At 62.3% G+C, this 15,816-nt stretch overlaps 1 protein-coding gene across 1 annotated transcript in view; it reads left to right on the top strand.

Annotated features, from left to right (window-relative positions):
* Positions 1-15,816, top strand: part of LOC117653442 (frequenin-1) — a 61,842-nt gene that overhangs the window by 34,236 nt on the left and 11,790 nt on the right. The window contains exons 2-3 of the mRNA XM_034399098.1: positions 4,266-4,290; positions 10,053-10,101. Of these exons, the coding sequence (XP_034254989.1) occupies positions 4,266-4,290; positions 10,053-10,101 (74 nt within the window). The remainder of the gene's footprint in view (positions 1-4,265; positions 4,291-10,052; positions 10,102-15,816) is intronic.

The following is a 15,816-nucleotide window of genomic DNA, read 5'->3' on the forward strand; positions in this document are numbered from 1 at the left end:
GTGGCCTGGCCGGGCCCGGCGAGCACACTGCAAGCGCGGCAAAGCCGAAGGCAGGGCCTCTGGCAAGGCCTCGCGTCCACTTGGTCCACTGCAGCACAGGCGGAGTGGACGCAGTGGCCGCACCACGAATCGCATTGCCATAATTATGTGGACAGGGCACTGCTGCTGCCGCCGCTCGAGATATATATTCCCCCCGCCCTCCCTGCCCCCCGTCCCAGAGCCCGACCCATTCTTCAGTGTCTCCGCGAAGCCAGCCGTCATCCTTCAGCCCTGCTGCCGCCTGGCGGCCCGGCGGCCCGGCGGCCGAGGCCAGGCACCAGGCCCCGCACTGTATCGCCACCGAGCAATAATTGAATTGAAAAGAATGGCGTGGCCGTGCCGGCCGTGGAGGCGGTGGAGGCACTGCAGTCACACAATGGCGGGTCAAGCCTCGACGCACACAGAAGACAAGGGGCTTTGGCCCGCCGAGTTCTCGCTTCGCTCTCCTCCGCCACACATTTCTCCAACCTTTATTAAATGCCGGAGGCAAGGCAGCGCTACCGCGAGGAGAAAAGAGTTTCCCGGCTGCAGTCGGAACGCCGCCCGGCCTGGCCTGCCTCCGCCACCCCTACTAAACATCTCGAAATCCGGCGTGGAAACACCAACTCGACGGTACACTTCTAAAGCATAAATATTTGGATTCCATTTACGCCGTGTCCGTCCGCAGTGAAGTGGCAAACTCCGGACGCGGAAAACAATTTAAAGTAAACGCGTTTTTTTTTTTTTTTTTTTTTTTTTAAATCGTATGACTGGGAGTGTTGCTTTCTAGTCCTTTGCGCTGTCTTCCGCGGTTGCCTTTGGCCTGTCCTTGCAGTGGCATAGCGCGGGTACATTGCGAGGGGCACGCGATGCATGGGCGAATGTGGAGCTTGCCTGTAATGAATCAATTTGGGCCCTCAGCCTCCAGGCCTGTGGGCGCGGCTAGGGGATTGACAAACTCCCCACTGGCCCACTGCGCAGTGGGGCGGGGCCGCGGGGGAGGGGGAGGGGCGGCCCCGTGGTAATGATAAGTTGCAGGCGGCGGCCCCTCTGCGGCGTGGCGCGGCCCGGCGGGGGCGTCGGAGCCTGTTTGCCGATGCACCTGGCGTCTGGTGTTGCCGAGACGACACTGGGGTGGCGCGCCCTGGCGGGGCGGCGGCCGCCGACCGATATTGGAGAGTGTTCAAAGTTGTGACGGAGTTTGATGTAGCCGCGCCCAGTGGCTGGCCGTGGCTGGCAGGGCGGTGAGGGCGGCGAGGGCGGTGGGCTTGGAGGAGGCCGGCCACGAGCGCCACGGGACACTGCGGCAGGCAGCTCGGACTGCGTAGGCTGGGTAGCGTCAATAGCCACTAACTAGCGCTCTGCGGCTCTGCGAGTGGTGGGTGGTGGTGGGGGGGGCAAGTCGTCCAAGTCGTCCAAGTCAAGCGATCGAGATAATGCGGATCAGCGGCCGGCAGACTGCCGATGAGCAGCGCGCAGCCCCTCTCCCTTCGGGGCGCGGAGGGCGCACACCGCGGGAAAAGGGAAAAAGCGGCCTTCTTTCGCGGGTTTTTGAACCAGCGGCGGTAATGTGCTGCATGCCAGATGGCCGCCTGGATAGACGGCGCCAGATGGACTGGCTGTGCTGCCGAGCCGAAGCCGAGCCTCGATTGGGACTAAGGGCTGGCTGGGGCTGGCTGGTGGGGGCGCATTCAATAAGCAGTTTCGGCACCTCGCGTTGTCGTATCGGACGCTGTCGCGATCGTTGTGCCGTGCTCGCGGGCCGTACTGCTGCAGCGCTGCCAGGGCCGCCAGGCCACTGGGCCATGGAGAACAAAACCAGAAAAAACAAAAGAACAGAGACAAAAACGTAAAATGATTTTTTCCTGTGTTTTAATCCGTGCGGGCATGGAAAAAAGTGACGAGTAAACTGACCCGCTTTGATGCCGGGCCAATCCCCCTCACAAAAGGCCTCTGTTTCAATCAGACCGACTGGCGGGCCGGGCCGGGCCGGCCGATGACGCGCTCACATTGCACGGCCTCGGCTGACTCGGCCTGCGTGACGCGGCAAAAACACGCCCCGGCTGCCCGGAACAACGCACGCCAACGGCACGCCTCGGGCATAGCGCAGCATTCACTGCCTTTTCACTGCAGGCACACTGATAAGGAAGCGTCGGCGACGGACAGCTTGAAAGAACGCGCCGCAAATCACCGAGGAGATGCCTTGCCAGCATCTGTCGAGGATGTCGCTTGCTTTCGACGCTGGTGTTTCATCACCGCGGAGCCAAAAGGAGAGGGGGGGGGGTAGAAATTAGGACGAGGCTCGGCCGCGCACGAGGAGACGGAGCTTGGCGTGTCGGCGAAACAACGTCGAGCACCACCACGACGACGCGGCGATGAGAAAGACGGATCGAGTGGCGGGAATGCCTCGGAGCAGCGCATGGCGCCGTGAAACGGCCGCTCTGCATGGCCCACTGTACAGTCACGCACGCATACAGACACACGCATCGTTTGCTGCCGTCGAGTTTGTATACGGTATATAAACTTTTGGGCGCCTGAGACTGTTCCAATATCCGGGATGCGGACTGCGGTCCGGCTCGTCCGCCTGGCTTCCCCACCCTCGGCGCCGTGGCCGGGCCGGCCGGGCCTTGGCGGCATAACGACGGGGAAGGGGGCAGCGGCGAGGCAGCTCCGCCCCGGGCGCACCAACAAGCCATTTCTTGAACTAGGCTGGGGCTGCGGGGGCTGCGGGGCGGGGTGGGGTGGTCCAGCGGCATGGCGGTAAGCTGGGCTCAGCGGCTACCTGCACGGCCACGGCCACCGCCGCCTCTCCCCCCGGACCCGGCCCAGTTAAGGTGCGGCCCGTGCGGACCCCCGCGGGCGTGTACCTCAACCCCCCCGCCCCGCCCCGCCCCGCCCCGCCCCGCCCCGCCCCGCCCCGCCCCGCCCCGCCCCGCCCCGCCCCGCCCTACACGCTTAACGCTTTACCGCACGCTGAGTGCCGCGGATACCGGTCGCAGTAAATCTCCCAGAGCACGCAATACTTTTCGGGATTTCTTTCTCCGTTTTTAACAGCCCCCATACACTCTGCACGGCGCACGGCGGGGATGAGAGCACGCGCCGAGCGCGGTGTGCGGCGGTGTATCGCGGCAACGCGTTTTTAAAAGGCCGCAGAGCCGAGTTTTAACTTGAGAGGCGGATTGCCGGTGTATGCGAGGATCCTGGTGTGCGTTTAACGGGGTCTCGCCCCGCCCCCCTCCCGCACCGTGTGACGGAAAGTTGCCTGGAGGCGGAGTCACACACGGGGGGTTTGAATAAAGGATGAGAAATTAAGCGCGCGGCGTGCACGGCGGTACTGTACAGCACACGGACCGGCGGGGACCGGCGGCGCGGAAAGAGCGGCGTGTTGCCGGCCATGGGGGGCAGGGGGAGGGGGCACCACAAATTCCAGGCAATTTCAAGCTTATTTGCAGAGCCATGAGATGTCCAGTGAACTGCCACATTAGTCCGGCCCTAAACGAGGACATTCATCCCGCAAATAAACGAGTGCCAGTGCTATGCCAGCCGGCGCACGCACGCACACTGCAATCTCCCCCCACACACACACTCACACTATGCGCAGTCGCGCAGTCTAGCTCGCCATTCCCGGCTTCTGTTTTTTTTGCGCGTTTTTTTTTGTAACCTTGGCGTTATTGGAATTCCCGGCGGGCAGGGCTGCCACACAGTGTGCCACACGCGCCGCATTCATGACCTCGTTAGCCGCCAGGAATTTCACACAGGTTGGCCAACTCTCTGAATAATGAAGCCGCTAATGAATTCCCGATCCCCAGTGTATCTCTCTCTCTCTCTCCCCCTCCTCTCCTCGCTTTGTTTCGATGGTGCTTGGTGGCGTCTTCGGCGGGGTGGCTGCCCTGCCGTTGCCTTTTCCGTGGCGTCATCGTTCTCCGTTTATTTTACTCTGACGCGCTGCCGCCCTGCTGGCTGTGCCGCCGGTCCACCCGCCGCCGCGGCTCCGCTCCCCGACCCCTGATTTCCCTGGAGGAGCGCGACGACTTTCATTGAAAGCGACCGAATCCACCTTGATGGCCCGCGCGCCACTCGTGCCCCCCCTCTCTTTTATTGTGTGTGTCTGGCCCGGGGGGGGGGGGGACGCTGCTAATGGCGCCACTTGGCTCCCCGACGCATCCCCCCCTTCCCCTTCCCTCCACTGTGTGTACTCTGCGAACGGCACTTGTAATCTGACACATCCTCTCTTTTGTGTGTTGCAGTTTCCGAGAAGGAGATTCGGCAATGGTGAGTGCGATAACCGGATGACCCGATTGTCGGGATTTTATCACTTTTCACGATCATATCTCTCTTATTGCTTGCCGATTCATTGTCGTTCGTTCGTTTGTTTGTATGTATGAGTATCGTGCCGGCTTTTTAGCCAAACAAACCGCAGCGCACTGTTTTAGCGACCGCTCTTGGGGCGACCAAGCGCACAGGCGCCACCGAGGCCTTGACTTCCGATCCGAAGTCCGATCCCCTCTCACGCAGCAGTCGCTCTGTCTCTCTCGCACCCTCCGAGACGCCCGCCAAGAGTGCGAGAGAGACAGAGAGGGAACAGCTGGCGGCACAGTGGCGCGCCGCAAAAACGGCATCGCGCGAAAAGGGGCGGAAAAAAGTGCTTTTATGAAACGGACACCAAGTGGGGGGGAGGGGGAGCTGCAGCAGGGCTGCCCGAGCGCGCGTGCCTTGCGTAGCATTGCGTACGGTGAGCCAGGGTCTGCGAGCCCCGTGGCCCTGTCCTCTCCCGCCCGGCGTGGTGGGCACAGGGCGGGCCCAGGGCGGGTACAGGGTGGGCGCAGGGTGGGCACGGCGTGGCCCCTAACGTCGTTACCTGTCGCGCCCTCCATCACCTCGGAGCCCCCGCCGGGCGAGACCTAGGCACCGCGGTGGGCAGCCCTGCGCGCCGCGCTGCCTACCCTCGACACGCCGGGCGCCTTGCTTTATTGTCGCACTTCTTCCGAGCGGAAGCTTTTTGTGAGCGTGCGTGTGCGTGCGTGTGTGTGTGTGTGTGGGGGGGGGGGAGGGGGGTAGTAGCCGCTATTGCCAGCATGTGCGGTGAGGCCGAGCAGGGCGGCGGGGCCGAGGCGGGGCGGCGCGCCTGACCAGCATCACTTCTTCTTTCGTTATTCGGCCGCCGCAATATTTGAGGCGATTTGAGGGATAAAGGCGAGGAGGAGCACCGAGGCGGCGCGGAGAGGAGGAGGGGGAGGGGGAGAGATGCCGGCGTGGTGGTTCTGGGGGCAAAGAGAGCATCGGAAACCGATAAGCGATGTCGAGCTTCGTGTCCGCCTTGCCCCCGCCTTGCCCGCGTGGCACTGCACTCTCCTTGTTGCTGGGCGCCCCCTCTCGGTCCGGGTGACTACCCTCACGGACTACCCCAAACAGTTTTCTGACGTCACGCGGCACCCCTGCTGCAAATATAAATTTAACCAACCGAATTTTTGTTGGTTATTTCTGTGTGTTTTTGGTGCGAGTTTGTGATCGGTGGTGTGCCCTGTGCTCTTTGGCCTCCGGCCGCGCGGTCGCACGCCTTGGCCTCTTCTTCCTCCTCCCCTCCCTCGACGCAGCCGTCAACCTCATATCCCAGACAATTTTCCGGCTCACTAGTCGTTCCGCCGCGCTCCACGCCGCCGCCTCCCCGCCTCCTCGCCTTCCCGCCTTTGCACCCGTTATACTGCGATACAGCTCACCTGACGCGGCCGCCCGTAAAAAGAAGGCCTCAAAATAACAACACCACCGCCGACCCGGAAAATTCGGGTGCAAAATGGAGAGCCAATGAGATACGCACGCCGCAGATGAACTCGGCTAGTGGCCCTGGCTTGGCCCCTGCGGCCCCAGCCAGCGACGGCGCAGCGACAGCACTGTGACAGCGCGCTGACAGTCCAGGCGCTCCCCGTCACTCTGATGGACTGGCGTGGCGGGGCGGGGCGGGGCGGGGCGGGGCGGGGCGGAGCGGGGCGGGGCGGGGTGCGGTGGCGCGGGGACAGCGTGCTAATGGTGCCTCGGGGGGGTCGTGATGATAGGACGGAAGGTGGACGTAATGGGAGGCGAGGACGGCGACGACGCGCCTCGTCCCTTCGGATTGCCCCGCATTGCCCCGGATTGCTGCAGATTCGGGCCGAAAAGAAGGAGGAAATGTCTCGGCGATGGGCGACTGTTATCGCCGCCCCGCCATCGCGGCACGGCCTGCCAGGGCGGAGCCGGGGGCGGGAAAGGCCACGGCGTCGCCATCGGTCTCCTTGGCGTTCGGCCGGAGCGTCGGGAGCCAACAGTGTGCGTGCGCGGCGAGGCGCGACTCGACAACGGAGAATCGCGGAGAAGGCAGGCATCGCCCGCTGTGCTAATTGGGACCACGAGTCGTCCAATCTGAGCGCCACCTGCTCTGTGTGCCCGCCCCGCCCCGCCCCGCCACAGCAGAGGCCTTTGTGAGCGGCCGAAATGAATATGTGCCAACGACAAGCCGTTGACAAGCGTGTGCGCGCTGTGAGTGTGCGAGTGAGCGCGAAACACGGTTTTATTCATCGCCTTGCTCACTCCACAGCCGCGGCCACGGCCCGGCCCGCGCGTTTAATAAGGCCCCCTCCATTGAAGAGCCGATCGCGGGCCCGTCCATTTGATTCAGCCCGAATCAGTGCCATCGGCGCCATCGGCCATTTGGAGCCCTCATCAACCCAAAGGGGGTCGTTGTGTGTTGTAACTCTGGTGTGCGCGCGCACGGCCTGTATTAACTTTTTATCTCCTCCTTTTCTTCCTGAAAGCAACTCTCTGGCTCCGCTTCTTTACGCCGCGTTTTACGAGCGCGGCGGCCAGGCCGAGCAAGTCGTTGTGTGCATACGAGCACGTCATGGCGCGCCGGCCGCGCCGTGCCGAGGCAGGCAAGGGGCACGGCGTCAAGCTCGCTGTGTGTCTGCGCCACGCAAAGTCTGCCAGTGTGCCAGTGTGTGCGTGGGGCGTGTGTGTGCGTACCGCGCCTGCGTGTGCAGGTAAGGCGAATCAAGCACAGCCACGCGGCGCGGCCCCCTCCGTCTCACCCCGCTAAAGAGATTAGAAGAGTTAGCATGGATTAACTAGATTACGTTCCTGGAGTGGCGTGGCGGCGCGGCGGCCCGACGGGGGACTAGACGGCCTTGCGGTAGTTGGAGAGGCCGCGGCGACGGAAGCGACGCCAGCGCACCGCGGTGGTGGACGGCGGCACTACTCACACCAACTCGCTCAAACGGCCCGTTTGTGTCGTGATGACGACCGGGGCGACGCCACACAGTGGGCCAGAGGGCCGGTGGAGGCGGCCGAAATCCCGAACGCGTTTTGAGCTCGAGAGTCGTCCCACAGGCTCCGGCCATGGCCTGGCCCGGCCTCCACCCAGTTCCCCGGACTCCTGGCGCGCCAGGACGCCCGGACCGGCTGGCTGCTTGCGCTGCTTGCGTTGCTTTCTCTGCCTGGGCTGCTCGCAGGCCGCTGTGTGTAATGAGGAAATATTGGTCTCGGGGCGGCGGCGACGGAGCCACCACACTCGCGGCCCTGGCGCACCAGGCCGAACCAGGACTGGGCGGGCCGGCACTATAAAAGCAGCGACCCCGAGCTAAAACACCATCCCACTAATCGAGTGCGAGAGAGAGGCCACCGTGGTACCTGCACTGCCATCGTCCGCACTTTTAAAAGAGTTGTCGGAAAGTGCCCAGCACTACGACCTCCGCGTTCAACATTACTGAAAGACTGGAACTCATAATGTAAACAGACACCGAAAATTTGAAACTGTATTTCACAGTGTGAGTGCCGGGTAGCACCGGCGGGTACCGCCGCTCCGTTGATCGCCGATGATGGGCAAAGTTGGGACAACTTTCGGCCGTCATTACAAATCGGTCCACACCGCACGGCCGGCACCGCCGGAACGAGCTCCATTTCTTTTTGTCTCACCAACTTTGTAAAACTTTCCAGTCGGTGGGGTGAGTGAAAAATGTAACCGTGTATCTCACCTTGGGGCGTTGTTTCCGGGTGGTGTTTCCGGCCGCCGCTACGTCGTCCGTGCCTTCATCACCCAGAGTGCCCCGCATCGCCGCATCGACGCGGCGTGAGCGGCGTGAGCCACACATTTGAGCCGCCCCGCCCCGCTCTTGGACCTGCCTGAGAGTAATTGCTTACGTATGGCAGCTAGCGCTAGCGCCTCCACGCCCCGGGAAAGCCGAGAAAGCGGGAAAGCCGGAAAGCGGGAAAGCGGGGAAAGGAAGGGAAGGCCGCTTCGATGAGCCCGGAGCACCACTTTGTCCCCGCTTGCAGCGGCTTGCTGACGCGCTGCCGTTGCCGTGTTCCAGTGGGCCGGGCTTTGTTCTCATTCAACTGCCGCTTTGCCGAGCCCCGCCGAGCCCCGCCGAGCCGCAGACTGGCTCCGGCGTCTCTCTCGCTCCTGTGCGGGACGCCCCGTGAGTGCGAGAGAGACGGCCGCAGTCAGCCTGCAGGCCGTGTGGGGAGCGCCGCGCACACCCGTGTAAGGCTGGAGCCCGCTGGAGCCCCTGCAGGCGTGGCTGCACGTGGCTCACTCACACACTCGCTGGCTCACTCACACAGCTGCAGAACTCTTATTGAGGCAAGAAGTCTCGCGCTGTCACCGGCACTCCGCCTTATCAAGCGGTTCAGCCTTGGCGGCGTGTATGCAGCCCCGGGGCCCTCCCAGCGGCTTGTAAAGGGCCAAGGCCCAGGGCCCGCCCGGCGGCCGGGGCGACTCTGAAGGGCCCGAAAGGCCTGAAGGGCCGAGCAGCCCGTAAAGCCCTTGGATACCCTTAACGCCGACCTGAGGGGCCGTCAGGGACGGTGACCTGGAGGCGAGCCCGGCGGGCCGGACCTCGGGGATCATGAGCCACAGCGTTAAGTCATCAGGGATGTCGGGCACACTGCGAAGCACTGCGAAGCACCGCGAGGATGGCGTTCAAACGGCAGTCTAGTTTTGCACCTGTGGGCGTTCTTCGGGCTGTGGGCTACAGTGTAGAGGCTAACCGCTCCAGGCCAGCCAGGCCCAGCTGCGCTGGTTCGTCTCGAAGGTCTCGAAGGTCTCGAAGACGCCCAGAGTGTCCCCCCGGGCCATGGACGCCATGGGCGCCATGCCATTCCAATCGCAGCGAGTCATTATCGCACTAATTGGTGGGACAGCTGCGGCTCGCCCCCCCCCCCTCTCTCTCTCTCCCCCTCTCCCCCCCTCACCCCATCTCTATCTAGCCCTCTCCAGTGCCAACAAATTATTTCACCACTTTCTTCATTGAGTTTGCGATATTGGTCGAGCCAGTCCGAAATGCCGTAATGATAGTGGAAGTAATGAGGTCCCCCCGGGGAAGGGCACGGCACGGCACGGCACAGCATTAACGGGGCGGTGGCTATTTTACATAGCACACCACACTAACAGCTTGTTTACGGTATAAAGTACACGGGAATAACATCAACAACGCAGGACACTGAGGCTCTGCTAAAAAAAGCAGCTCGTGGACCTCAAACTGTTCTCGCCAGTGTCTCATTATTGGTGCGTTCGCCCGCTTTTACCTCTCGACCACTTGATTAAAAACAAATTTTTAAAAAGCTGAATTATTTACGTGGAATATTTGCAACTTTCGGTGGATGGCCGTGCATTCTCTCACTCACTCTCTCTCTCTCGCTCCGATCAATCAAACCGGGGAGGGCCCCGGTGGGCGAGAGGAAGCACTAGAGGAAAAATGTTTTGTTGGCGCGGAGGGCGGGGCGAGGCGGCCCGGGGGGATCGGCGTCCGCCTTAGCTTCCCCTGCGATTGATTTATTCCAAAAGGCGCAAACATTCCAGGAACCGGCCGCCACGCACCTGCTGCGCGAGGGCCGCCGGAAGCAGCCAAACTTTTCGCCAGGGATCAATTGATCATTGATTGTTGAAAACTTAGATGTGCATTTTATATCGTTCTATTTTTTAGTTTCTTTTGCGGCCGTACGTTTTTTATGTGACGGTGTACGGTGGTTTCGCTCACGTTTAATCAGCGCTGTCTCGTTTGTTCCAGGCACAAGGGATTCCTCAAGGACTGTCCAAACGGCTTACTGACGGAACAGGTACGTAGTCTGCGCGGTCGGCGATCGAGGGGCTTTGGTGCCGGCGCGTCAAAGGAGACCGACCCGTCCGTCGGAATCACGGCGGAGCTGCGGAGCTCGCCGAGGACCGCTTCTGCTCCAATCGCCCGAATCGCAAATGAATGGAAGCACGGCGAAAGACTCGGCGCGCCGCCCCCAAGCCCGGCCCGGCCCGCCCCGCCGCACTCTGGCGTCCATTGGCCCGGAAATGGCTTTGTTGCTCGAGGGAACGATGAGGAACGGAGCGGGGCGGGGTGGCGGGGCCAGGCGGGGGCTGGCGGGGGCTGGCGGGGCCGCGATACAGCATGTCCCTCTTTTTCCCTTTATTTCGCCAACATAATCGAGTGCCATCCAGCGATACAGCGCCGCCTTTGTCCGCTATCCCCCCCCCACCACCACCACCACCACCACCACGACGTCGTCGTCCATTGCCAGCATCAACGAGCGGCCGGCCACCGCAGGCCTCCGTACCCCTTTCTTCCTAATTTATTGCCGTGCCGTGCCGCGCCGTGCCGCGCCGTGACGCGTCCCGGAATAAGAACACTGACAGTGGTGCTAATGCGCAAGTTGGAGGAGCAAGTCGCCCAAACAGACTCCCCCCCCCCCCTTTGCGTCCTGCCCGGTCCTGGACAGGGCCCCGGCCGTCCTTCCGCAGTCACAGACTGCCGGGCCGTGCTGGGAGGGAAAGTTGAATCTCGCTCTCACTTTCGCTTTGCGATTCGCTTTGCGTTGACGAATTATGCGGATCGCCGCGCGACCAGGACCGGCTGGGGAGGACGAAGGGCGGAGGCGGACGAACGGACAGACGGACAGACAGGCAGACAGACAGACAGACAGACAGACAGACAGACAGACAGACAGACAGACAGACAGACAGACAGGCAGACAGGCAGACAGGCAGACAGGCAGACAGGCACCGGAAGGGTTATTCGGCAAGGAGGCCCCAGGTTGCGCGTAGTGGAGTAAAGGTGGAATGACGTGTGTGTGTGCGTGCGTGTTGGGAGTGAAGGGAGCTTTTTTCGCCCAGCCCGAAGGCGCCTGAAGGCGCTTGAAGGGCGGAGAAGGGCCCTCCCGCATTGTGGCGCGTCTCTTCACCCAAGGAGCGCCTCTCACCATCTATGATGAATGATACACGTTACGCCCCCCGTCGCGGCGCCTCCACACGCACACACTACACTCCCCCTCTCTCCCTACCACACACTCTCATGCACAAACACACACACACACACTGCTATTGTTTAATCGCTATTAATCTACTTTCAAACAAAAGAATAGCATCTCAACCGCCAGCCTCGACGCGAGGAGGATTCTGCGGTGGGGTGGAATCCGCCTTTCTCGCACGCCTGGTCCGAAGTCCACCTGCCGCCGGGGTCCCGACGGCCAGCTCTAAATTCTAATCATCGCCGTCGCCGCCGTGGTGATGACCGCCATGAAGCATGCAGTGGGGATCCCCTTAACGCCGTGTTGCGCCACGGTGATTCAAGTTTGAAAATTTGATGACGGCATGAGCCGGGGACGGCCGGGGAGAGAGAAAGGGGCGAGGGGTGCTCTATGGTGTGGCTGGCTGGGCTGGCAGGACGTCCCCTGATAGGTCGATGGACTAGGCTGGTGGCTAGGCCTGGTCAGATGGACAGGGTGACGGGGGCGGATAGGCGCAAAGTTTGCTTTGCAGAGTGGGGATCAGCACGTATCGCCTGCCGATGTCTGCTGGGTTGTCGGTGTGCCCGTCACACACACACACGCGCGCAGTGTGTGCTCTCCGGCTCCAGGTAGGCACTCCGTGGCCAGCCCCTGCTGGCCCCTGGTGCTGTCTGTTTGCAGACCTGAGGCTGCCCACCCTGAGGCTGCCCGCCTCCGCCGCCCTCGCCGCCGCCGCCCCCGCTGCACCGCGCCGGCCAAGGCAAACATCGGATCGCGCTTTATTTTTTTCCGGAAGGGGCGCGGCAGTCGGCACGGCGGCGGCTCGCTGGCACGGCGGCGCGTCGTCGGCGTGGTGCGTTCGTCGGCGTCGTCGGCGCGGCGCGGTCGATACTCTGGACGGGGCGGCGAACGTCGCGGAGCTAGTTTGTGTGGGAAACGGACCAGATCCCGACGCGCGCCCGCACTGGGCTCCCAAACAAAATCGAGAAACCACACTGTGTGACGCGCCGTGTCACGCTGGAGCGGCCAAAGTCGCGCCACGGGAGGGGCTATAGATAGGGAGGGGGGTGGCCGATCTATTTTTAAGCGAGGGCGTGTGTTCGTGCCCATGTCCGGCACGACTCGCACTTTGAGGCCCACACGCCCGGCCCCGCCCGGCCCCGTGGGGGACACTGCCGTCGCTACACGCCGAAAAAGAAACGAGGAAATGGTTGCCTCGCTCTGGCGGCCCTCAAAGCGTGCCAGCCAGTGCCGGCCCTCAAACGAGGCCCCACCTGTCTCAACGCAGGCTCACCTAGCCTAACACTTCTTCAAGCAGCTGCCGAGAGCATTTTCTGAGAAGAACGTTAGGCACCTGTAGGTATTGCCCACCCCTCACGGCCTAGGCTAACCGGGCCCTCGACGGCGACCTCCCGGGTGCACCGCGACGGGGGCGGACGGTGCCGTGTCGTTGCAGGCGATCGAAGTCGCGACGGCGGCGAGCACGGACGGCGAAATAATTTGGCCAGTGCATGTGGGGGGACGGAATCAAATTAGCTTCCCTTGTCAGGACAGCAAGGGTCGAGGCGGAGGCCGGGGCCGTGCCGGGGCTGGGCCGAGCCCCCCGTCGGGACATGAATTGCCACGCTGTTTTACCAACAACGTCCATTTCCTGCTAGGCACGGCCTCGGCCGGCCTCGGCCTCGTCCTGGCTGCTCATTGGCTGAATTCGGAACCTCCTCCCCAATGAGTCCGACTTTATGAACGGGCCGGGGCCATTTCCTGGCCGCCTTCACGTCTTTCCTTCGCCCGCTCAAACACGCGCTGTCCGTCCTGCTTCCGTCTGTCTGTCTGTCTGTCTGTCCGTCCGTCTGTCCGGCCGTGCCGTGTTTATCTATCCGCGCCAGGAAAGGCTCCATCAGGGAGCTCGGAAAAGCCAAAGTGCAGCGTGCTCCCGTTCCGAGGGATGCGCTTGGCTCGGCTTCGCTCTTTGCTCTCGCCACAGGCCGCGCCACAGGCCGCGCCACAGGCCGCGCCACAGGCCACGCCAGCTATGCGGATCATAATTAATCAGCTTCGTCCCGTGTTCCCTTTTTTCGCGCTGTGTTTTGTGTATGGAGGTTTACGGGGTTTTCGTGTGAGAGGAATGTAGTGGCGGAGATCTAGTTTGGTCGCGTTCGTTCCGTGAACCAATAGTAGGCCATCCGAAACGAACCCAGAAGCCGGGCTGCGTGGAGGAAATCCAGCCGGAAGTCCTTCTGGAACACCTTCCAGCCCCAGGCAGGCCCAGGCAAGCCCCAGCTGGCCTCGTGGGGCTGGTTGGAGTTGGAGCGGCTGGAGCGACTGGAGCGGCACTGGAGCTGCCGCCTCGCGCCGCCACTCTCTGTCGCTCTGTCTCGCTCGCACGCCTGCGGGACTCCCTGTGAGTGCGACAGAGACAGAGCGACGAGGACGGGGCGGCCGGGATGGGGTTTGTTGTTGGATGTAAGCGGGGCTAAGTGGGATGGATTGTGGTGTGGGGACTCGGGGCCCCACGTCGCAAGGACAACAAGCCTCCACTGCCAACGCATTATTCAAGTTTCTCTTCGCAAAATCGTCATTTTTGGGTGGCCCTGGGTGGCCCTCGCCCTCGAAGGCCGGGCCGGGCCAGCCCGGAAACGAGGCCCCCTGTAGCATGATGGGGCAAACGCGATTGGACGGCATTCAGAGAGATGATGACATTTCATGGCGACGAAGCCCCTCTCCGTTTTACGCCCGCGCGGTACTAGCGCCTCCATACACGCCCCCGCACCGCCTCCACCTTGGCTTGGCGCGCCTTGGCGTCCATGGCGTCCGGAGGAACGTGCGTCACGACTCCCTTCATCTACCCCTCCACACGCTACTGGCTTTTAACCTTCTTCGGCGTGCTGCAGGCTACCGCTTCAAAAGGTCCATCATTTTACTTTTCGGCCGTGCGCCCTTACAGTGCGCTTTCGGGGCTGCTGATTCTGCTAAAACACGGCAATGATTTCTTTCGTGTCTCATTTTTGGACCCAGCCGGTAAAGTCTACACTGCGCGCACCCCCCCTCCCCCCCTCCCTTCCAGCTGCCCCTTCCCCGCAAACTTCCCGCCCGCGCTCTGTGTGTGTGTGTGCGCGCGCGCGCGTGTGTGTTTGTGTGTGCGTGCGTCTGCTCCTGAATTTTGCAGGGCACTATTTGCAGTGTGCGACCCCCTCCCCTCCCCCGCCCCTTTCCCAGGCCCCCAGGGCTCGCGGTGTTTGCGGATCCGCAATGGCCACCGCCCGCGTGCATTATTTACACTATTTACACGTCGGCGTGCGAATAGCAGCAGCCGACGCGCCACCGCGTCACGCGGCAAAACGGCCGGCTCCTCCTTCCCGCGTTCGCTTCCGCCTTTCCGACTTTCGTAATGACGCTCTGATTGATGACTGGCTTACCTGCCGATTGGAAACGCGCTTCTAATGACGTGGCGTCCTGTCGGCCTGTCGGCTCTCCCGGGGCGGGGGGCTGAGGGGGGGGGGGCGTGTTTGGAGAGACAATTGTTTGAGTCATGCACGCAGACAATGGGCCCACAACAATGGCGGCTCCTTGTTGTCGAGGCGGCGCGGGCAGATGGGTGTTTTTGAATTATTATGGCGGAGTCGCTGCGCCACGCCGCGCCACGCCGCGTGACCTGAGGTGGCGGCACCTCGCCGCTTGTAGTCTTGCCAGTTTTCTGCTCCCGGTTGTTCTCGCAGCCCTTCCCTCGGTCCTCCCTGTTGTCTTTGCTGGCACCGCTCCTCTCCACAGTGCTCCGTTCCTGCCGCGAAGGCGGTTACACTTCACAATCGGCTAGGTGCTCGCAGCGTCCGACTCCGTGGTGGTTGTCCTCGGCAGACTCCTTGGTGTACAGTCGCGCACGCGCACCCCTCGCGGCGCGCCGCCACAGAGTGCATCCTCTCTTCTCGTTGGGTGCTGGAATAATTATCAGTGGCTTAGCGGCATTCACTCGGCTCGACCTCTAATCGCGGGGGAGGCGACCCCCGCGGCTATCTCGGCGATCGGCAGACCGTCTGGGCGGCCCTTCGGCTCTCTCTCTCTCTCTCTCTCTCTCTCTCTCTCTCTCTCTCTCTCTCTCTCTCTCTCTCTCTCTCTCTCTCTCTCTCTCTCTCTCTCTCTCTCTCTCTCTCTCTCTCTCTCCCTGTCGCTCGCAAGGACGATGTGCTGGAGGCCTGGAAGACAACATGCTAATGACCCGTTTAATCAGAGTCTCCGCTTTTCCGCGTGTGCCACCCGCTGTGCCACCCGCTGTGCCGCCACACACTTGTGTTTAATTTGCGGCCGCTTTGTTCCCCCGTCTCTCTCCCTCCGCTGCGTTCCGCGCCGCGCCCCTCGCTTCGCCGCCTGCCTCACCACTCCGCAGGTATAACTTCGCCCGCTTTTTTTTCCAGCCGCTTTACCAGGTCCCTTCGACCATCCAGAACGCCGCCAGAAACGCATGCCGGGTGTATCATCGCGGAAACGGCACCACTGCAAGCAATTCCGGGAACAATAAAAACCTATTAAAACGGGGCGTAAAAAAAGGGGGATGCGCGTTCC

The sequence above is a fragment of the Thrips palmi genome, unplaced genomic scaffold (genome assembly GCF_012932325.1).
Source record: "Thrips palmi isolate BJ-2018 unplaced genomic scaffold, TpBJ-2018v1 HiC_scaffold_8, whole genome shotgun sequence".
NCBI lineage: Eukaryota > Metazoa > Arthropoda > Insecta > Thysanoptera > Thripidae > Thrips > Thrips palmi.